This window comes from Gymnoscopelus braueri (assembly GCF_963280865.1).
Source record: "Gymnoscopelus braueri genome assembly, chromosome: 17".
Lineage (NCBI taxonomy): Eukaryota > Metazoa > Chordata > Actinopteri > Myctophiformes > Myctophidae > Gymnoscopelus > Gymnoscopelus braueri.
Genome location: NC_137617.1, coordinates 6,690,940 through 6,715,126, shown reverse-complemented (window position 1 = coordinate 6,715,126; position 24,187 = coordinate 6,690,940). Strand labels below are relative to the sequence as shown.

General features: G+C 41.7%; 1 protein-coding gene across 1 annotated transcript in view; it reads right to left on the bottom strand.

The window, feature by feature from the left end:
* Positions 1-529: 529 nt before the first annotated feature.
* frmpd2 (FERM and PDZ domain containing 2) overlaps positions 530-24,187 on the bottom strand; it is a gene marked incomplete at both ends in the record, with an annotated part of 44,323 nt that continues 20,665 nt past the window's right edge. Inside the window, 15 exons of the mRNA XM_080455556.1 lie at positions 530-588; positions 1,402-1,491; positions 4,675-4,741; positions 5,571-5,812; positions 12,213-12,405; positions 13,199-13,284; positions 14,549-14,630; positions 16,307-16,408; positions 16,841-17,019; positions 18,668-18,817; positions 19,220-19,336; positions 19,765-19,872; positions 20,670-20,768; positions 21,961-22,055; positions 23,823-24,021. Of these exons, the coding sequence (XP_080311682.1) occupies positions 530-588; positions 1,402-1,491; positions 4,675-4,741; positions 5,571-5,812; positions 12,213-12,405; positions 13,199-13,284; positions 14,549-14,630; positions 16,307-16,408; positions 16,841-17,019; positions 18,668-18,817; positions 19,220-19,336; positions 19,765-19,872; positions 20,670-20,768; positions 21,961-22,055; positions 23,823-24,021 (1,868 nt within the window). The remainder of the gene's footprint in view (positions 589-1,401; positions 1,492-4,674; positions 4,742-5,570; positions 5,813-12,212; positions 12,406-13,198; positions 13,285-14,548; positions 14,631-16,306; positions 16,409-16,840; positions 17,020-18,667; positions 18,818-19,219; positions 19,337-19,764; positions 19,873-20,669; positions 20,769-21,960; positions 22,056-23,822; positions 24,022-24,187) is intronic.

The window sequence follows — 24,187 nt, the reverse complement described above, 5'->3', positions numbered from 1 at the left end:
GGTGAAGCAGGGACCCCCACTACATATTGGATGTGTACGTGTTTTCAGACATTTAACGACTTAAACCCTCAATACTTTGGCTCTGCACTTTTTTCCCTGTACAGACAACCTATTCGCTGAAAATAGCCGATCTACAAGCTCACAACGCGTAGATCTGCTATTTTTGGCTAATATTCCCCCCAGAATAGGGATGCGAGGGTTAATGTAAAAATAAAACAGATAAAGTCCTTATCACACAAAGATTTGGCAGCCCCTGCAGTATCTATGAGGACCCCCTGGGGGTCCCGGACCCCCTGTTGAAGACCCCTGATAAAACTAATCTCTGATTGCTTGTAATGACAGAAACCAGTAGAAGTCAAGTCAAGAGTGTACAAAAATAAATGACTGAAGTTATATATCTGAAAGTGTCACTGAAACATAACGTATGGGTGAAACCGAAATTGGTGGTAATCATAAATAGATATTGGTGTCAGGCAAGAATGTTTATGTTGTTGCCTCCCTAAAAAGAGTTATGCCGTCCGTTCGTACATCATGCTCTTCTGCTTTTGCTCATCTTCATCTTCAGAAAATGACAGTCAGTTTCATTTTCTACAAAGGAGACAAAAGATACGGTTTAGTTTAAGACATTTTATGAGAGATATGTAGAGTAGTAGTTCTAAATTCATTGAATTGATTGATTGATTGAATACTTTATTAACGGTTTGCAAAAAAAGCACAGAAAGTACTGTTTAATACAAGTACAATGCTAAAAGGATTGAACCCAAGAAAGCACTATGGCTTGTTTCCATTGGGGTCCAGTGTATTCAATTCATTGAAAATTAATTTAGACTGGGACAACAGATGAATGCAATTACTGTTTTGGTAGAATAGGAAACTAGAACAGAATCTGTTTGTTGCAGATTTAACAGTGGAACCTCTTTTTTAAAGGCAGTGGTTTTATTGTACAAGATAGTGATAGTGTTGCCCTCTGCTGACACCTAGTGGCCAAAAGGTGTTAATCAACAATAATTCCTTCAGTTTATGTACTGAATATCCAGTTACATGTGCAATGTACAGTAGAATCAGTTGAAATCTCAGTTGAACAGCATGTTTCAGATTCACTTTATTGTCACTTAGATGCACTGGTTAGGTACAGGCATACGCTCAGAAGCTCCAATACATTAAAACGCGATAAAACGACATAAAACACTCAATAAACAATCAAAACAGGGCAAGAATGTCAATCAATGAAAGTGCATAGTGCAAAGTAGAGAGGGTTATTGCACAGTCATATCCCCCTTCACAACATTGAATGCTGTTCAACTGAGTTGTTTTTGCTGTTGTCATGTTATTATGGTCAGTGTGTCCTATTTGTTTGTTTTTCTATGTTCATCCTTATTCTGTCAATACCTGCTCACTCACCTTCACATCCTGTTGACCTGCTCTCCTTAACTCCTGTTGGAGTCATGTTCTCAGCTCTCTCCACACTCTGCTGCTTCCACCTCCACCTATCTGTAGAACAGACAGTGTTAAGGCTGTATGTTGAGCCTTCAAACCTATACTATTGTGTTGTCTTGTGTGACTGTAAAATACCTGCGTAAGAAAAATGTTGTCTTTGGCTAACACAAGACTATATATACGGTACCTCAATAACATAGTATGGTTATAATTGTTTTGATTGTGATTATGATGGTGATTATGATTGTATCATACTTTGTCACGCGCTGGTGTCGCCAGGCAAAAAGCAGATCTCAAGCTCACAGCTCATCGCGATGCAACCTGTTGTAAGCTTGCACATCTGCTGTTTTTGTTATTTTTCCGAAATTTTGTAAATGTTGTAATTTTCATGAAAATTTAAACATAACGACATGCCAACCCCTTAAAACAACCCCTTAAAACCGACCCCTTAAAACCGACACCAACCCCTTAAAACCAAGAACGCATCTGTGACATTTTAGATTTTTGAACCTTTTTGAAAAATCTTGAAAGTGTGAGAACTACTGATTTTAAAGGCATAATTTGTAGAATCGGCCTCAGGTCTTAAAGCAGCACTATGTAACTTTTTAACAACTATATACAGTAGCATATTATGTCCCACAAAATTATAAAGTTACATTAAATAAATGTATAGACTCAGGGGGTCCCTGCTAGGGGCTTGACTGTATTACTATGTATAAGGGAGACGATGAGTTTCATCCTAGCATTTGCCGAGGTACCAAGGCAGAACTGCCAGTCAAAGCGAAGACTGGCCAATCACAGCGCGTCCTCACCGGTCATGCTTGCATGACCGGTGAGGACCAGGTCCAAAGTGGCCACTGATACTCCAAACTACATAGTGCTGCTTTAAAGGGCCAGGTCAGGGTGAAAATGGTGAAATATGTAATTGACAGTCCATACTGTACATTCCATGGCGTTGTCATTGCAGTGGTGGAGGTGGCTGGACCCCCTCGTCACCCAGCAGGACCCCTGGCTGGCATGGACCCCATGGTGGTGGTTCCCGCCCCCCCCTGGAACGCCAGCAGCGCCACTTCCTGGTGGTTCCCCACCCGGGACTCCAGCAGCGCCATTTCCTGCTTCGACAGGAAGTACTCCGTGTGCTCCGCCTCCGTTGGCGGTCTGTACTCCACATGGCTGTGACATCACTCATGTGCCGGTGAGCTGCTGGATGGGAGGAAGGACTCCTGAAAGCATGAGAGACAAAGTTAAGTGTGTGTGTGTGTGTGTGTGTGTGTGTGTGTGTGTGTGTGTGTGTGTGTGTGTGTGTGTGTGTGTGTGTGTGTGTGTGTGTGTGTGTGTGTGTGTGTGTGTGTGTGTGTGTGTGTGTGTTTGTTGCATATTACTTGCTATTATTATATTACTTGTTTCTTTAAATCAGAAATTCTCAACCTTTTTCATTGCAAGGGCCCATAGGTTGATATGCAATACCATTTGCTATCTCCGGAACCCCAGTTGTAAATTCCTCAGTGTTCATTTAGCTCTGAGGGTGTACAAATGGCATTTGGTTCCATTTGGTACACTCTCAGAGTTACAGACCTGTGAGGGTCCATTTGGACCCCTGGTGGTCCCCGGACCCGACGTTGAGAAACGGTGCTTTAAAACATACATAAACTTTGTTTAGAAAAGGACTTTGTTTTAGTAGCTTTAGCAAACGGAGTGAACTCGTTGTTTTTGGACAATCGGCAAAAACAATTTTGATCTATTTCTTCAGCGGTTCTGATACGATCGCCGCGGTTTCTTATCAGGATCGGGATCCGTTTACACTAGGACTGAACTCTGGGCTTCACTCCCTCAGACAACCGGTGGTCCGGTTGATTCATCATGGAAAAGCAGGGCCTAGTGTGGCGACAACTACTTTTTATGCTCTCTTTTCCTTGGAAAAGCCTGTACTTGTACGTTAAAAAAAAGCTACCTCACGAAAACGGTCGACTTGGGAACGTTTGGATGCGCGTCAGCCTCTCGTTAAAGGATTTTCCATCAGTTAAAGGAACGGTAACGTAAATCCAGTTGGAGAATGGAGTTATTTTATTTGGGAGATCCTCAAATTATGCTAGAATTTGGTTGTTTGTTTATTTTTACTGAGAGCGCCTGGGGGGTTTGCACCGATGAAGTCAATCAAGGGCATGGCACCCACATACCTTCAGGATATGAGCCAACCCCACAACCCTTCCCCGTACGCTATGATCAGCTAACACAGCCAGTCTGTTCCGAGCCTTCCCTAAAGAAAAAAAAAACTGCCAACGCTCCACGGCACGCGTCCTAGACTCTTCTCCCTCCTGGCTCCAAAAGCTGTGGAATATATAAACTCCCAATTGCAGTCAGAACTGCAAACTCACTCGCCATTTTCCGTTGCAGTCTGGATACTCACCTCTTCAGACTCCACCTCACCCCCCTAGCTCTCCTCTCTCCTTGTGTATCCCTTCTTGACACCTTTTTCTATAGATGCTAGTAATACTATGCAGATCTATGTTGGTTGCTTGTTCACAATTTTTTTTTGTCATTTAGATTAGTTTTGCTTCACCACAAATGTTAAGAATTTTATTTAGACCGCATGTTTTTTAAACAGTCTGGTATCCAAGTTTATTTGAAGCACTACATTCACTCACTCTGCACTCAACTTATGTGACTGTTGTTTGTTGATGACGGTTCATTACATTGATTTTGCATGCATAGATTGGATAAGATCATCTGCTAAATGCCTACAATGTAATCATAAATTGGGTTTAGGTCAATCTTAGGTTGTTATGTTGTGGTCGTTTTTAACTACCGTCAAAGGCGTGTCAAAGCAATTTTGCCCCTTGAATGTGCACACACCCAATAATGTGTTGTCAATAATAAACCCATCTATACAGTATTATACTACATTATACTTATATACCTCCTCCTACAGCATTATACTGCATTATACTGCTACTGTATACCTCCATTATAGCATTATACTACTACATTAAACTGATAAATACCTCCTCATATAGCATTATGTTACACTATACTAAAGGGACAGTTAATTGAACCCACACTTCACTACAGTATGTAGTCATACTTCTCGCACTATATTGTGTGTGTGTGTGTGTGTGTGTGTGTGTGTGTGTGTGTGTGTGTGTGTGTGTGTGTGTGTGTGTGTGTGTGTGTGTGTGTGTGTGTGTGTGTGTGTGTGTGTGTGTGTGTGTGTGTGCCTGTGTGCCTGTGTGCCTGTACCTGGAGCAGGCCGACACAGGGCCAGTTGAACCTCAGGCGGTGAAGTCCTGAACAGCTGTTGCACCCTCTGGTGGATGAAAATAGAACTGTCAACATCTGACCAGCATCAAAACCGCACCAAAGTTACCAAACTTGATGACCTCAAGCAGGAGCTTTAAAATAATTGAGTGATTTATTGATTCACTGTTGATCAGCTCAGTGGCCTTGTGGATAGTGTCCACCCTGAGATTGGGACTGCATGCTTGACACTCGGCATCAGAGTTGGATTTGGGGTAAGTCCCTGCGACATATATACTAGTGTCATGTTCAGGGGATGTACTTGTACGTCACGCTACAGAAACAGGAGATAGGCTCCTGTCCTATGGGCCACATGGCTCGGCAAGCTTACTTTTGATTCATTATATATATATATATATATATATATATATATATATATATATATATATATATATATATATATATATATATATATATATACATATGTATATATATACATATGTATATACATATATATATATATATATATATATATATATATATATATATATATATATATATATATATATATATATATATATATAATTAATCAAAAGTAAGCTTGCCGAGCCATATATATATATATATATTTCTAATCCATAAAATCATACTTCCTACATCAATGATAGGCAAGTGAATATGATTTGAAAACGTAATGCCTAAAATGAAACAAAATGAAGGACTTTTTAAGGTCATTTAAGTGATAAAAGATGTTCAAATACAAAACAGCAACACATTTCTTTTGTAAAAAAAAGAAAAAAAAGAAAAGGAAAATAATTTTCTCAAATTATTCGATCAAGTGAAAAAGTAATCAATAGAATAAATGAAAAGAGTAAAAGGGAGTATGAATGGAGTGTTACCGGGTAGGGCAGAGCCTTCAGCGGCTGGCCGTTCACAGCCAGGATGACGTCTCCCTCTTGGATGCGTCTGCTCTGGTGGGCCGGCTGGCCAGGGAACAGCTGCTTGACCCGGACCAGACTGCCGGGCTGCTCCGTCTTACAGGTCCCGGTGCCGGAGCCCGGCCGCGAGTCCAACTCGCACATCACGAAGGTGAAGCCCAGACCGCTGGAGTTCTTCCTCAAGCTCACCTCCAGTGTGTTGTCTGGAAAAAGCAGTGGTGGAAAAAGTACTGAATTTGTTTTACTTAAATAAAAGTATCAATACCACAATGTAGAAGTACTCTGTTACAAGTTAAAGGCCTGTGTTCAAAATCTTACTTGAGTAAAAGTACAAAAGTATTGGCATCAAAATATACTTAAAGTAACAAAAGTAAAAAGTAAAAAATAGCAGATCTACAAGCTCACAACGCGTCGCGATGCGACGCGTTGTGAGCCGGCGGCCTTAATGATCTGGGGGCCCGTTTCAAGAGCTCATATGGGGCCCCCATATGCACCCCCCCACAAAAATAAATAAATATTATAATAATCAATTTTTTTAAATAATTTGTGGACTGAAGTTGGTTTGCTTCCACAATCCATAAAGATGCATTTTCAAACTAAATGAATTAGGCTATCTGCACTTCCACCATGGACAGACAGCTAAAACAACTCACTCACATGATTCACTTGAGCTGAGCCCTGATTTAATCAGATCTACATCCTCTTCTTGCATGAAATTCTTGGACGTCGGCTAGCCAGAGGCGGGCCCCGGACTGGGATGCGAGTCAATTTTTATTTATTTATTATTATTTTTTAATTCTTTTGTGGGGGCCCCCTGAGGTTGGGGGCCCGTTTCAATTGAAACGGTGAAACATAGGAAAGGCCGCCACTGGCTATTTTCAAATAGCCTATGTATGAAATAGGGCTGAAGTGGTTGATATGTGTTTTATAATATAATAATTTATATCTGCAAAGTAACTAAAGTTTTACAATTAATTGTAGTGGAGTAAAAGTATAATATTAGTGTGTGTGTGTGTGTGTGTGTGCGTGTGTGTGTGTGTGTGTGTGTGTGTGTGTGTGTGTGTGTGTGTGTGTGTGTGTGTGTGTGTGTGTGTGTGTGTGTGTGTGTGTGTGTGTGTGTGTGTGTGTGTGTGTGTGTGTGTGTGTGTGTGTGTGTGTGTGTGTGTGTGTGTGTGTGTGTGTGTGTGTGTGTGTGTGTGTGTGTGTGTGTTGTTTTGTTTTTTTTGGGGGGGGGGCATTCAACTGGAAATAATGTGAAGGGGGGAACAACTGCATTTGTATTGAGTAGCTGTGTCAAAGAGACTCAGTCTAAGTGTAAACTAAAATATTAGTGTGGAGAAAATGTGTCTTTGAAAGGTCAAAAGCTCTTGATTGGGGAAAAAATCTGGGTAGCTGGAAGTGAATACCGTTGAGCAAGGCATTTAAACTCTAAACAGAAGACTGTGACCGGATCAAATGAAATAGAAAGGTTTGTGCTCTTAAACTCAAGGCTTACTAAGACAGGTGTGAGAGGTCAGCGTTAAAGCCCTTAAACAACAGAAAAGGCTTGCACACTGACAGACAAACATTGAGGCTCTTTGGATGCAAAACAAACAAACAAACAGTGACATGGTGAAAAAAGTGACACAGAGAGTGGACGTTTCGGCTCCTCAGACCAACTCTGAATGCAGGTTACCCATGTTGGCTATAAGTAGGCAGTAGGCCTATTAGAGGTAATCAATGGTAATTAAGCTGATTGAGGACTAAGGGCCTGCAAGAAAATAAACATATAAACAACCCATACAGCAAGCAAACATGGAATCAATCCAATACTGTTGCATCACTCTTAAAGAAGAGATAATATCTTATTTAGTAGTCATCTATACAACTTTACTACTTACTAGCAGTGGTGTAAAGTAACTAAGTACATTTACTCAAGTACTGTACTTAAGTACAATTTTGAGGTATTTTTACTTTACTGGAGTATTTCCGAATTTCACTACTTTTAGTTCTACTCCATTACATCTCAGAAGAAAATATTGTACTTTTACTCCACTACAATTATCTGAAAACTGATTTTTATTATTATTACAAAACATACATTAACCACTTCAGCCCTATATACTGTACATTGTGGCCATTTGAAAATAGCAGATCTACAAGCTCACAATGCTTTGCGATGCGACACATTGTGAGCTTGTAGATCTGCTATTTTCAAAGGATTTTTATGAATTGTATACATTTGAAAACTTGTGAAATGGGACATTCTGTGTAACGAGTACTTTTACTTTTGATACTTAAAGTACATTTTGATACCAATACTTTTGTACTTTTACTCAGGTAAATTAAATGTTTTATTCCGAACGTTTACTTGTAACAGGGTATTTCTACATTGCACTATTGGTACTTTTACTTTTTACACCACTGCTTGCTAGAAGAATGCATTGCAACAATACAACTTCAAAAGTATAGAAATTGTACAGGGACAAACCACAATCTCAGAGAGAGAGGGGGGGCAAAGACAAATAGAGTATAAATGGAGAGAGACAATAGACAGAGAGAGAGAGAGAGAGAGAGACAGACATCAGGACACAGGAGAGAGGGATGGGTCAGGCGGCGGGCCTTAAGAAGGGCAAGGGGCAAGGTCAGGGGTTGGGGTGACAGCGAGTGCCGGGTCAGGAGATCGGGGATGAGGAGGGTGGGGGGGAAGTATGTGAAGGTTCACCTTGACACGACCCACACTAAAGCTTCATTTATACTCGGTCGCTCAAGGATGTCGCTTGGCAAAGCGAGCAGATCTACAAGCTAAGGGCATCACACGCGTTTTTAGCTTGTAGATGTTAGTTTTTTTTGGCGAGCAACACCGTCGTAGATCTATACTTTATCGTTTTACAAGTAATCCTGTGGTACCATGGAGTCAGTGGTGGAAAAAAGTACTACATTTCTTAACTTAAAGGAGTAGTTCACCCAAAAAAAATCTTATTTTCTATCAATTACACACCCCATGAAGCCTTGAATTCATGGACTTGTTTAGTTTTTTGTCACATTCCTAAGCCAATAATTTGATTACCGATTGTATTTCCGGTAGGAGACACAAAGAGTCTACTTTGAGTCTACATTAGCATCTTTCCGCCGGTAATCAAATTATTGGCTTAGGAATGCGACAAAAACAAAAACAAATCCATGAATTCAAGGCTTCATGGGGTGTGTAATTGATAGAAACTATGACATTTTTTGGGGTGAACTACTCCTTTAAGTAAAAGTATCAATACTGCAATGTAGGAATACTGTATGTTACTTACTAAGTACAAGTCCGGAATTAAAAATGTACTTGAGTAAAAGTACAAAAGTATTCGTATCAAAATGTACTTAAAGTACCAAAAGTGGAAAGAACTCATTATGCAGAATGTCCCATTTCACAAAGTTTTCGAATGTATAAAATGCATAAAAATCATTTGAAAATAGCCGATCTACAATCTCACAATGCGTTGCATCGCGACGCATTGTGAGCTTGTAGATCGGCTATTTTCAAATGGCCGAAATGTATATAGGGCTGAAGTGGTTTGGTAATAATAATCAAAATCTACGTAACTAGTAACTAAAGTTTTCAAATAATTGTAGTGCAGTAAAAGTACAATATTTGCCTCTGAGATGTAGTGGAGTAGAAGTAAAAGTACTGAAAATTGGAAATACTCCAGTGAAGTAAAAAATACCTCAACATTGTACTGAAGTACAGAACTTGAGTACATGTACTTAGTTACTTTACACCACTGCATGGAGTGTACAGTGAAGGGGGCTTATCACACCTACTCGCATGTCACAGCTTACAATGGTGCCTCATCAACTCAACAAGCTCTAATGACATAATCTGTCTCTGTGCAGGAATCACTAGTGCTCTCACCGCTCTGCCTGGGAGGGGCAATTAGCATTGTGTGCATTACGTTTCAATGAGCTTTGATTTATTCCTATTGTTCAGGGAATATTGACTGTATTTCTGTAGTCTCGCTTATCCAGACAATAGGCTCTATTCACAGCAGCCATATTATGAAGACATTCACAGGTGTTACCAATGATACTAATGAAGGCTCTGTTCCATTCTGGTCAAACAGAGTCAGGGTGCTGATATTGTGCATGTTGGCTCACTGGGAAACACTCTGTTACACCAGTGGGTCTACAGTTGGGGTCCAGGGACCCTCATGGGCTTCCAAATGGCCCCTTACAGGTGTGTAACTCTGAGAGTGTACAAATGTATTTTGCATTTTGTACACTCTCAGAGTTGTGGGGGTCGTGGAAACCACTGTGCTATACTAATTGGAACAGAGCCTTCATTAGTATCATTGGTAACACCTGTGAAAGAAGTGATAATATGGCTGCTGTGCATAGAGCCTATCCGAGATGTTCGCCTACCGACACATCTATATCGGGGCCGCCGTAGCTTAGTGGGTAGCGAGGCCACCGTGTGATCAGAAGGTCACCTCCCGGCCTGCCCATGTCTACGTGTCGAAGTGTCCCTGTGCGAGACACTTTTCTTAACCCCTAAAACAGGGGTCTTCAACGTTTTTCAGGCCAAGGGCCCCTTAGCTGCAGGAGAGATGAAGCAGGGACCCCCCACTACATATTGTATAAAATTGTGTTGCAGATTAAACGTTTTCATAGATTTCATAGATAGCTTCATAGTCATAGACTTGTTTGACAGCATTATCATCAGTGTTGGATTCATGTTAATGTGTATTTTCAGACAGTTATCCGCTTAAACCCTCAATGCTTAGAAAACTTGTACTTGATCTGCTCTTTTTTCCCCCTACACCAAACCTCTTTGCCAAAAATAGCCGATCTACAAGCTCACAACGCCTCGCAGCTTGTAGATCTGCTATTTTCGGCTAATGTTCCCCATAGGAAAGGAATTCTAGGGTTCAAGTGGTTTATTGTAAAAATGTATATCTGCTATTTTTGAATAGCCAAAGAAATCAAAGAATGACACAGATGCATTCCCCGTCTTAATGGGTTAACTTGAATCTTATCCATCTCTTGTGAGGACTACATGTGAAAATCTGCCAACACGTTCTGTGTGTTGTGAGCTTGCTCTCTAGTCGCTAGAAAATGTCCGCCAGCCTACGTTAAAGCGACGCGCCTCCACTCACGATAAGTGATAAGAATCAGCAAAGTTGCCCTTTAATTACTGATACGGTTTCTTCTGATAAGGTTTGTGTTTAATCTATAGTACTGGTAGGGTTCAAATGTTCTTTCTTTCTTGCTCTCTCTTTCAACCTCTCTCTCTCACTCATTCTCTCTCTCTTTCTCTCTCTCTCCCTCTCACCCAATATCTCTAAATGGTGCATTTATATGGTGCCACTTTCCTTTGCAATGTGCATTACATTCACATACACACATTCACACACCGATGGTGGACGAAACCATGCAAGGCTTCCAACCTGCTCCTCGGGAGCAGTTAGGGGTTAGTGTCTTGCTCAAGGACACTTCGGCACTAACCCATGGGGAGCCGGGGTTCGAACCACCTGAGCTACTCCCCCCTCTCTCGTTCTCTCTCTCTCCCCCTCTTTATCTTTATCTATCTCTCTCCCTCTCTCGCTCACTCTTCATCATGCGATAAATAAATAGCGATCAAGCTTATTTACGAGATCACAAGATTGCAGCTATCTTTTGCAATGTTTGAACATTTGAACAAAATAGGCGATGCCAGGGTTAATGTGGTTAACCCATTAAAACCAGGAAAGCATCTGTGTCATTTTAGATTTTAGCTATATACTGTATAAACAAAAAAAAAGTTTTTTTGAAAACTCTTAGGATTTAGAACATTGGTTTAGAACAGTGGTTCTCAAAAAATAGCAGATATACAAGCTCACGGCACGTCACTGCGAGCTTGTACATCTTCTATTTTAGATTTTATTTTTTAAATCATGAAAGTGTTTGAAAAATGTTGAATCATTTAGCTCTTTTTTTTACACAAATCTTCTCTTCTGGGGGTTCCTGGCACAAATAATTTTCAGATCGGGGGGTCCGTGGCCAACTACTGTACATATACATATTTTTTTAACACATCGGGTGCCCAAAACGGTCCGGACCGTTTTTGACTCAATTTTATTTTTATACGTGGGGCCCACGTGGGGCGCTCTAACGAAACTTTGGGATCATCCAAGGAGTTTCTGAGAAGGAGAGGCCGGATGTGGATCCATGTCAAAAATCCTTCCGGTCTTCCTTTCCAATGTTAACTCCTTGACTAAAAGCTTAATATCTCCATTTCTTTTTAACGTGGTGGAAATGAGCCGTTTTCGATCGGCGATCACTCTGCAGTGGAGGATCGCGTTAGAAATATTATTGTTCCAGGCGTTAGTCGGGACCCTCCGCCGTCTCGCTCTCGCACGCTTTGTTTACATGCACTTCCGTGTCGGGGCTTCTACAGCACGAAACGTATCAACGTAAGTGGATGGAAGAATAGCCGGCACTGAATGTATAATATTTGAATAAACCTCTGGCACCCAATGTGTTAAAAGCTTGAGAACTACTGATTTAGAAGGCATCAAGTAGAACCGGCCTCGGGTCTTAACGTGGGTTAAAGCTATCAGGAGGAAGCGGGGGGGTATAGTATAACAACATCCACCCTACCATCCGTGACGAAGCAGTAGTCTCGCGGGCGGCTGGAGAGGGTGTACGGGGTGATGATGGCAGGACAGCTGTTGTTCCTCATCTGGCAGCAGTCTGGACTGAGGCTGAGAGGAGACAGACTGCTGCAAGGGTCTGGACTCAGAAACACCCTGGGAATACCCAGTGCATCCCTCTCCAAAACTAATGTTACCATCTGATGGAGAGGAGACAGGGGAAGTAGGGCCGTCACCATTAAGTTGACGATTAATTGTCATACAAATAATTGTGATTAATGATAATTTAATACAATATATAATACATATATTAATGCCTTTTAGTATTCATAATCAAAATTGGGGCAGATATGGCAAATAACTTAAATATACAAAGAAATTACTGACATATTTAATCATTTTATACTTTAAAAATAAAAGCTGATCTACAAGCTTACAACGAGCGCTGTAAGCTTGTAGATTAGATATTTCTGCCATTTTGGGGAAAAGTTTGAAAATGTATGAACATTTTTCAACATGGAAACCATTAAAATAATCAACCATGATTGATTATTTTATTAACAAGTTGCAGTACAGCAAGTACAATTACGCATTCAATGCTAAAAGGATAACACAAAAAAGGTGTTAGTAGTACTGTATAGTCCTATGTATTCAATTCATCCTAAAAGGAGAGGAGAGGGGAAATTGGAAGGAGTGGAGAGGATATAAGCATTTCAAGATTATGTTTCATCCTTTCCAGCTAGCATGCTCAGTTCTACTGATTGAATTACTGAATTATTAATTCCTCATTTGATTTCTGGTACAGTTACCTCCCAACGGCTGAAAACTTGATTGAATTCCCAATTATCCATTGGTATGGATCCCAAGTAAAATAAATGACTTCTACCAATACTTAAGATGATCCTTAACCCTGTGGGTGTAGTATGTACAGTAGTTACAGTAACAAGCAACTGACAGCAGGTTGCAGTATAGTTCCATGTGGGTGATGCTTACCTCTCCTGTTTTGGTCAGACACTGCACTGCCTGCGAGTAGGAGAACCCCTGGAACCTGATGCCATTCACCTCCATGATCCTGTCACCTGGCACGCACGCACACACACACACATACAACAGAGCACATTCAGTACAGAGAAGAAAATGTGTAAAAAAAGTGTGTGTGTGTGTGTGTGTGTGCGCGTGTGCGTGTGCGTGTGCGTGTGCGTGTGCGTGTGCGTGGGCGTGTGTGCATGTGCGTGAGAAAGGCAGTGATTTAGAGATTGAGCGAGAGAGAGAGAGAGAGAGAGAGAGAGAGAGAGAGAGAGAGAGAGAGAGAGAGAGAGAGAAGCAGATAGATGACTCATCATCTTTTCTAAGTCCTTGGGGCAAATTCAGTTATTTTCTTTTCACTTTGCCTTTTCATAACATCAGTCATTACTAGAGACATGTACCCAATGAATGTGAGTGTGCTGAAACGTTAATAGAAGTATATTATCTACTGTGGTCATATATCACTGAATGTTCTGTTCTGGAGCCCTGTGGCCAAACTCAGCCCCATTCTCTGCCCTCTCCACTGTACATACTGTATATGCATTGCTATCTGTTCATGGTGTATGTATATTCCTATGCCCTACTTATCTGCTCATTCTGAACAGCATTGTGACTGTGCTGTGTAGATATAGCCTGTACGGTATATCGGTGGTTTTCAACCCTTTTCATAGCAAGGTCCATAATTTTTTCGGCATTTGAGCCACGGACCACCGTTTGATGAGATTTGCCTCCAGAGCCAAAACGTATTATTTTGTTATCGTTGGATAACAGGCAAACGTTGATCAAAATAACAATTATTTAATTAAGTAATGCAGATGTTTGACAATAATTTACCTCTCCAAATGGACCCTTAAGGGTCCATTTGGTTTCATTTTACGCTCTCATGAGTTAAAGATCTATAAGGGTCCATTTGGTTACCAACTCTCCATCATTTAGCTGGGGACCACCTGAAACCCCCTCAAGGACCACTGGTGGTCCCCGGACCACTGGTTGAGAACCACTGCTGTATATTATTTGAACGTTGCATCTTGCACAAATCCTTTCATGGCGTCCACATTGTACATTGTCTGCATGTACGGTAGTATTAGAGGTGGTGGATAGTATCTCCATATTTAGGGGCCAAACGCTGCTATTATGTCTCAGTATTGTCGTGATTTCTCTCAACTTTGGTAATCGTACAATGCAACACCGTGCCTTCGTGTTTTGTATGTGATTATTAAATGGGAACAATTCTTTGGTAATTAGATATTTTATTTTATTTTATTACTGTTATTCTACTATAATTATATACTATTATTGGAAGAATAGACATGATACCTGCTCGGATGCGTCCGTCCCTCTCAGCGGGCCCACCAGGAACCAGTGTCTTGATGTAGATTCCACTTTTAGGAAACCCGCCCTATATGCACAACACCAGAGGATTGATTGGTTAAGACTTTAACACATCGACAAAACAAAACACAAACGTGACGTGACAACATGGACATAAATTAACATAAAACAAAGCATAACCTAACATAACATCCATATACAGTAGCTCAGGGGTTTTCAACCGGTGGTCCGACCACCGGTGCGGTATTGCAGGTGGTCCCTGGCCATGCATTATTTTTTGTTTTGTTTTTTTAATAACTTACAGGAGTTCTTACTGTATGGTGTGTGTGTGTGTGTGTGTGTGTGTGTGTGTGTGTGTGTGTGTGTGTGTGTGTGTGTGTGTGTGTGTGTGTGTGTGTTGTGTGTGTGTGTGTGTGTGATATGAAATGTGAGCTTACCATAAGCACAGTAATCCTTAATCATATTCCATCATATTCAAACAAAATCACTGTATTGTATTAGATATTATATTGATATTATAGCTATTTTCTCCAGCTCCCTGCGGTGCATGAACCCCCCACCACTATTGTGTGGGGTGGGTCTATGATGGACCCACCACGCACAATAGTGGTGGTCCCCAGGTTGCTCTTAGTCAGGATGGTGGTCCCTGGGTCAAAATCAGTTGAAAACCCCTGTAGCTGATGGTTCCACATCAACCCTGTGCGTTGTGGGCATAGAACACGATACTGCCCCTACAGGGGGCAACGTCCCCAAATGACAGTCACAGAGAGAAATGCTCTGGACAGACCAACTCAACACAATGCAGCCAAAGCCCCTAAATGTCAATTTCTCCTTTAGACCTTTTCTGGTGGAAACCTATACGCATTGGGGTCTTGTTTGAATGCTCTCCTTTAAATTCTCTCCACTAGTCCATACCCGGGGATGTGTGCAGTCTAAGTATTAACAGACGTTGGGTAATGTGCTGTACAGCAACAGTCCCAAACCTTTTTGACCCCAAGGAGGACGGACCCCTTCCTCCCATAGCTTGGGGGGGCTGTAACCATGGCGACGGCTGTAAGCATGGCGACGATAGCTCCCATAGCCTGAATTGTTTGACATAAAAACGCTAATAAACAGATACATTTTGGGAAAGTGAAAAACGGGCGAGTATGTGTTCAGCTTCTGTGTAGACCACACTGTTCAGAGCTGTACCCCTGTGTATACTGCCCCCTTGTGGCGGCGCTACAGTATGAAAAGCACTATGCATAAACTAAATGTAGCATATCATTGCAGTGCAAGCCAAATGTTTGTCGGTGTCGGTGTGTCCACCTGCCCTGCTGTACTGCGTTTGTGTGCGTAGGCTGTCCGAACCATTGGCCGTGTAAGCCTTAATATGAAATTAGGATTTGAATGGACTTGAATGTTCGCCCTTGTTTGTTTTTGTATTGTCTGTTTTTGAAATGTAGCTATGGACCATGTATCTTTAATGAAGTTGGTGAGCGTATGTTGTAGGGAAGATTAAAGGGGAAGGAGAGAATAGAGGAGAGAGGAAGCTAACGCTCTCTCTCTCTCTCTCTCTCTCTCTCTCTCTCTCTCTCTCTTTCTATCTAATCGGCCAGGCCCAGGGGTTAATCAGATTGCCGATAGAGGGTGTGTGTGTGTGTGTGTGTGTGTGTGTGTGTGTGTGTGTGTGTGTGTGTGTGTGTGTGTGTGTGTGTGTGTGTGTGTGTGTGTGACGTGTGCATGCGTGTGTGCAGGACTCACAGCGATGCTGAAACCCAGACTTCCTGCTGTCTTCCTCAGCTCCACGATGACCTCCTCTGGTCTGTCAACACTCAGAGATGATGAGGCCAGAGAACATCCATCCTGACACACACAACACAATGATCCATCCATAAAATCAACACTGTTATCGATTAAATATGACACTGCCTCCACCCCACCCACAACCCTGTTGTCCATCCGTCCCCAAACTCAAAACTAACCTAAAATAATTGATTGATTGATTGAGTTGACGATGCGTCGCTATGTGACACATTGTGAGCTTGTAGATCGGCTATTTTCAAAAGATTTATATACATTTTATACATTTGAAAACTTGTGAAATGGGACATTCTGCATAATGTGTACTTTTACTTTTGTACTTTAAGTATATTTTGATACCAATACTTTGGCACTTTTACTCAAATTAAACTTAAATTCAGATTACCGGACTTGTACTTGTAACAGAGTATTTCTACATTGCAATATTGATACTTTTACTTAACTGCATTTTTTTCACCGCCTCATGTCCCCTACCTGTGCGATGTTGAGGATGCGTACGTCCGTGGGGACACTCAGCCTGGAGCCCGTCTTCGGTGCCATCATGACGGACACGATCTCGTCCAGGCTGTCCTCTCGTGAGCGGCTGTGAGGCGCCGCCACAGCGGGCGGAGACTCAAAGTCCCTCAGCAGGTTGTTGGAGCTCATCACCACACCTGGGGTGAGCGAAGGAAACAACAGAGCGACGAGATGGAGTTTGTGCGAATGTTTAAACGTGTAATACTGTGAACCGCTTGAACCCTAGCGTCCCTATTTCTGGGGTGAACACTCGGCAGAAATAGAAGATCTACAAGCTCTTAACGAGTCGGCGGGTTGTGAGCTTGTACTGGGCTATTTTTGGAGAAGATAGTGTAGACAGAAAACCGAAGGGATTCCAGTGAACTATTTAGTTTAGGATAATTTGGTTTAAACTAACAAAATCGTGGTTTAAGGGGCTGTTCAGTGTTTTGAATTAGGGTCACTGGAGGTCACTGCATTTTAAAGTGCTCTGAAATAAGAAGCTTTGATACTCCCTGTGACATAAATCTATTTTACCCAAGTGATAAAAAAGATTGACCATCCCTCACCGAATAACAATAAACAACGGTTTGATTCCAGTCTCAGTTTGCAGTTCAGCTTGTTCTCCAAATAGTTTTTGACTTTTTAAGAGAGGCTGTAGCTTGTCTTTTTGGACAGGCATGTGAATGCGCTGAATCAGCGGGTATTTATTTAGAAGTCGGCCTATTGGAAGTCCAAAAAATGTTATTAAAAAATTGTGTCATTGTGTATACTGTACTGTAGAGTTCTCCTCTATAAAAAAACTAAAAAACTAAAACAGTACACCACCCCTCTGACTAAAATAAAAAAAACATGAACCCCCCCCCATAAATAGCAAATAAGACAGCATCTAATAACGGCGTGGCTTCCTTGTGCAATCCTTTAGTAGCAAGTTACTACGTGTGCAGTTTGTGAATGAAGCACTAATGTTGTGCTAATGTGCTAGCGTGAGCTTAGCAGCATGAGGCGAGCTGTGACTGGCGTAGCAGCGGAGTCAGTTGAGCAGTGATATGCATACTGATTCTTTAGCAATGCCAAGTTTGCCAACACCTCACCAATGATGTGCCAACATGCTAGAGCTTTGTGTGGTGATGTTGCTGAGCTGTGACTGGCACAGCGGCGTCAGTTGAGTGCCAAAGTGTCTGAGCTATGTGAGTGGTGTAGCAGCGTGCGACGGGCGTATAGCAGCATAATGCGTTATACATACTGTACTGTACGGACCAATGCTGTTCTGCACGGCTGGCCTCTTTGGGGCCACCCCGTAAAAACGTTAAATTAAAACACTGATGATTTTGCAGTGGTTGTGCATGCATAATATCATATATCGTCTCTGTGGGGTGGAAACCTCATATGTCCAAAACTGTTACTTTTCAGGATTCCAATTAAAAAATAGCTGAAGTAGCAGATCTACAAGCTCGAAACGTGTCGCTTCGCGCCTCGTTTTGAGCTTGCAGATCTGCTACTTTTGATGCTTTTGTGTGACGCTGTAGTATGATCAAGTAGGGCGTTAATTTACAATAAAACACAAAACGTTATTAATATGGGGGATAGGAGGTTTCTGCCCGACAACAACGATATCATGCTTGCAGCCCCTTTCATTTTGCAGAGGCTTGATTCAATGTACCACAATGTATCTGTTTCATTACAAATATAGTCGCTTACTCACCATTGCATCCTTTATGATTTGGTGAGTTTGACCTCTATCTGACAACAGCACTGGTTTATTCTGATCTATAAAAGCCATGCTGGGTTAAACGTCCACCTTACCTCTGAACCCTTCTCTGTCCCCGTTCTGGTAGTGACCAGCTACGCCCTTCCAGCTGGTTGGTTTATAATGAAACCCGGGCTTTGACAGATCTCTGGAAAACGGCATTTCCCTACTATGCACCTTGGGCACGGAATAATCTACGAAAAGATCTGAAATTAGACACAAACGTGTTGTCCATTGATGCGTTTGAGGGCATCGTATCGCAACAATGTGCTGCTGATAGAGGTATGTGGCTGTTTGTCTGGAGGCCACTGTGTTTGAATATGCTCTGATGTTATATTGTGTTTTTAACGTTTGACCAGGATTATCTATACTTTGTCAAACACTGTAGCTACCAACACTGAGAATAATAGGGTTAGACACAGACACACGCATGCAAGCAAGCATGCAAGTACACACTACACTAACGATGTCAGTCTCCTTTCTCTCTCTGTCTCTCTATGTTTCTCTCTGTTTCTCTCTCTCTCTCTCTCTCTCTCTCTCTCTCTCTCTCTCTCTCTCTCTCTCTTTCTCTCTCTCTCTCTCTCTCTCTCACACACACCCCTCTCTACCTTTTGCCTGCGAGATGATGAGTTGGACTTCGTCGGGGCTGTTCTGCATGACCTCTGCGGCCTCGCTGAAGGTCATGCCCTCCAGGCTGGTCTGGTTCAGGGAGATGAGACGACCTCCTGGGGGCAAAAGGTCAAACACGGACGGACAAACACAGAGAGGGAGGCAGAGTGAGTTCAAAAGCATGTACATTCATAACACACGCTGTTCACTCTATTGTGTATGTCTTCTTTGAGACAGACAGTGAGGGGCCCTGACAGACAGACAGACAGACAGACAGACAGACAATGTACACAGCCTCAGTGTACACAGCTCCTAAATAGTGGCTCTGCTGACGTAAGAGTGTACAGTTACAGTAAATATTCCATTGACATTGTGCAGGTTTGATTAATGACAAACATACTATCTACTATCAAACCGTTAAGCAAATGACTTTGCTGTTAAACTGTGGTAGCATGAATGTTAGCAACCTTTAACTAGAGGGCCATAGGGTCCTGACATCAGTGTCAAAAGCAAAACTGAGGTCCCATGCGTGGAACTGCTCTACCTTTTTTAATGCGTCCGTCCTTATCTGCAGGCCCTCCGGGAACGACCGAGGCAACAAAGATTCCTAGGTCATACCGGCTGACCGTGTCCTCTCCTACAATCACTATGCCTGGAGAGAAACAACACTCTTTAGCAAAACACAGCTGTGGACGTTCGAAAACAAGGTATGATAAAACAAGTTTAAAAAAATATATGTAAAGATGATAGAAACGTGATACACATAAGGTCCTTACACACCGGGGGCGATTTTTTCATGCGAATAATACGTTTTTTTTAAAACCTTATAAAGTCAATGCAAGCTTCCACATCAGTTTCGCGGAGCGAAAAAGCGTCTTTTATTTATTCGGACAGAGTCCGAATTTTGCGTATATTCGCATAATCGCCGGTGTGTAATGACCTTAATGCTTCAACCTTACCTAACTGTCTGCATGAATCAACACAGTGTACCATTAAACAGCAAAAATCTATCTCTAATGCCACCTATTTGCATATTGAATGCACTTCAGCGATTCCTAGCCTGTGGGCCATGAGGATATTGCAAGTGGGCCCCCAAATAATTGGCAAAGCACTAATATTTGAATGATAATATCACATTAATATATCTTTTTTAATATGTAAAAAATATTTTAAAACATGGTATTTAACCTTTAAAACGTTGAATATGTGTTTTCATTGTGATACCGATTCACTTAACTATGTTATACTATGTTAGTTCCTTATGTTGGGTCCCATCTGACCCCTTAACATGTTAAGTGGTCAGATGCGTGGGCCGTGAACACTTTCAATGATTTTCAAGTGGGGCCCTGATCCAGTAAAGTTTGAGAACCGCTAGCGCTGTACCGGAGAAGTAGAGTTTGACTGCCATGTGTGGTTTGTTCATGTGTAGTTGTGTGTGTGAATGCTTACCAAGGCCAAGCTTTGGGTCTTTCTTTAAGGACAAGCAGATGACTTCTCTCTCTGCGTTTGTGTGGGAGGGTATCTGGTGGACTTGTTTAGTGGGGGTATCTGTTGGACATAAAACACACAGTATAAATATATACTGTACACTTGATGAACTACGAATACTAGTGAAGGATTGATAGCTGCAACATTTAAATTAAACTCAATAACATATTGCCATGTCAACAGTTGATTGGAATTTGCCTAAGTGCAGCGGCGCTCAGGTAAAAAACTAACTTAAATTTATTTTTATAACAATACAAATAAAAAGATTATTTTCCATAGATCTTTTTTAGTCTTAATGACTGTAATGAGTTATCCAAATGTCACATAAGACGACAAAACTTAGAATAATAATGATTATCTTTAAAAAAAATCATTCTGTTGGATCAACATCAAAGTCAATTTAAGTAATGGTTTCGTCGCAGGTGGTGGGCATAGTGACGGAGCAGCCTAAATATAGCCTCCAGCCCTGGAGTGGTTCCAACACTTTTAAATCTGTCGAGCCGTTATCCTCTGCCGGTTTCCTCTCAGCTAATAGGTTTAATGACATCAGCTGTGCAGAGCCTGCTTTCTCTGTGTGACTCTTCATGCTGCTTGAACCTCTCACGCCTAGCAGCAATGAAAGGTGTCCATTTTGAGGTAAAAATGGAATCAATAAATGAATTTCAAAATGCAAAAGCAAAGCCTATAAAAGTACTTTTTCAAGACACAATTTAGATGTTTAGGCTGACACCAACTTGAGATCATTGGTTATTCAACTTTTGGGATGGAATTTATATACATTCATATAATATTTAATCAATTCAGAAAACTTATACGCACATGCGTGCACGCACGCACACGCGCACGCTCAGACGCTCTGGTAAACTCACCTAAACTCCCTATGAACAAATACAGGATACTTATATCATCAATATACACTTTATAGTAGAGGGTCCATTGCAAATATATCTATTTAAATTTATTTTAAATGCTAGACATTTTCAAAGTAAATTTATAGGTAGGGTTGCTACCTTCCATGAGGTGAAACAAGGTAAAGGTAAAGTTGTCCCTTATCTGTTTCCATACCGTTCAGCAGATGAACTACGCAGGTCTGCAACAGGACTACACATGACCTGACAGAGTACTGCAGCGCACGGACAATTTAGCAATATTCATTGGTGTAAACGTCGTTTGCACCAATGCATATTGCTAAATTGTCTGTGTTCTGCAGTACTGTACTGGCCTCTTCATCACATACAGTACAGTAATGTACCTCTGGTGGCTACGGCGGGGCCTTCACAACCACTCTTCTGGGAGCAGGCTGGGGAACGCATCCCTGTGCTGCTAGGATGGCTGCTAGAGCAGGTACTGCACACCACATAGAGACACACACACCATCACAATCAACTTCATTGTCACATCACTGGTTTTACAGGTGTAAAGAAGTGTTTTGCATAAGCTCCAGTCATTTCTGTGGTTTTCCAGAAAGGAAGAAGAAGAGAGGGGGGGAGAGCAGGACATTAAATAATGCTATGTTATGTGCATGATTAGTCAGCAGGCGCAAAAAAAGTGTATGTGTGTGTGTGTGTGTGTGTGTGTGTGTGTGTGTTTGTGTGTGTGTGTGTGTGTGTGTGTGTGTGTGTGTGTGTGTGTGTGTGTGTGTGTGTGTGTGTGTGTGTGTGTGTGTGTGTGTGTGTGTGTGTGTGTGCGTGTGTGCGTGTGTGTGAGAGAGAGAGACAGATATTAATTCCTAAGAGGGGCGAAGATGAAATAATTAAACGGGAAAGCTAACAGTCTGAGCATAATTTCACAGTCTGACACACACACACACACACACACACACACACACACACACACACACACACACACACACACACACACACACACACACACACGTAGGTGTTATCTCCGTCAGGGGAGGAAATGTGGAGCAGAACGTAGCAGAAAGAAATCATAATTATTAGCCTATACACATTATTAATATGCAACTGAAAATGCTAATGAAGTGTCTCTTTTTGCAGAATCTCCTGTAAATTATACCTTAATACTTTCCCACTGCATCTATATTCATGAGGCCAGGTTGGTTGAAGCTGCTACACTTCTGTCTGATGTTGTGTACTGGTTAACCACTAAAAGTCATACTGTGTAACTTCATACTGTAATAAACAAGTTATTTTTCCTAGACAATTATTTTTACACTCTTTTTTTTCCGCCCAAGTTAGTCGTAATGGCAATACATTTCTCCCACTGCTTCCAACTGCTGTTGAACCCCACTGGCTCACCGGACAGTGAGGAGCCCCCACCGGGAAGACGTATCGCCTCTGTCCTACTCTTCCCGTTCAACATTCCCCCCTCTGACAGGCTCCGCCCCAGCCCGTAGGCATATTTGCAGCGCCAAAGATCACCCTCCCCGTCCGACTTTATTTCCTCAAACACAGCCAATTGTGTTCATATAGACACATGGTCAAACTGGATACAGCACTGTGGATTCCAACCATTAGACTCCACCATGATAGGAAGGTCATTTTCCCTTGCGCCACCTGAGTGCCTACAAAATTTATATTATTATCATCTTTCATTGGTGTATTTTTCACCATAAACATTTCACATATAGGCTGAATGTTTTTTGAAAAATAATTTAAACTTTTTTCATCTGTTCCCAACACTCCCAGCACCGGAAATGTAGAGAAAATGTATTCATATATATTTTTCAAGTTAATAAATACTGTTTCTGACAACGGTATTGTTGCTTTCCAGATTATTCTCAGAGCTGGGACTCAGCATTCTTTTAGAGCGGTACTAGTTACCGAAGGGGTTGCCGAAAAGACTACTAAAATGGATATTAGACAGTAAGCCCTTAATCGCTCTACATAAAATATATTCGCTGAAAGTTGTGAAAGTTCTCCCTCAGAATATGGATCCTGGGGTTTAAGTGGTTAAACTTGAGTTCTTGTTTCCCCTCGACACAAAATGCAGTATCTTTGCTGAAAATAGACGATCTACAAGCTCACGTTGCGAGGCGTAGTGAGCTTGTAGGTAACCTGCCCCAGAATAGGGGTGCCAGGGTTCAAGTGGTTCATACAAGGTTTATTATCCTGTCATACTAAAGTACAGTGTCCAGGTGAGCTACTGTACCTCGTTCCATGCATGCTCAGGCGGTGGTGTTTGAACCGGGCCTCGATGCGCGCCGCCACGTCGTCACACAGCTTGGTCATGTCTTCGTTCTGGGGCGTGGTCAGGCCGCTGTCGTCCTGCGGCGTCTCCGAAGGCGTGAACGACTTGGTCTGGTTGGATTGAGCCCGGCACGCCGTGGCATACTGGATGATGTTGTCATCTGGAGAGAAAAGAGCGAGGAGAAAGAAATGAATTGGATATATGAATATAGATATATTGGAATATCTTGGATAATTTTGTCTTATGGTTAAATTGGAGTAAGATGTTATGAAGCACAGTAGTTGCCTCTAACTTGCAGTACTTAAAGGAATACTTCACCCCAAAAA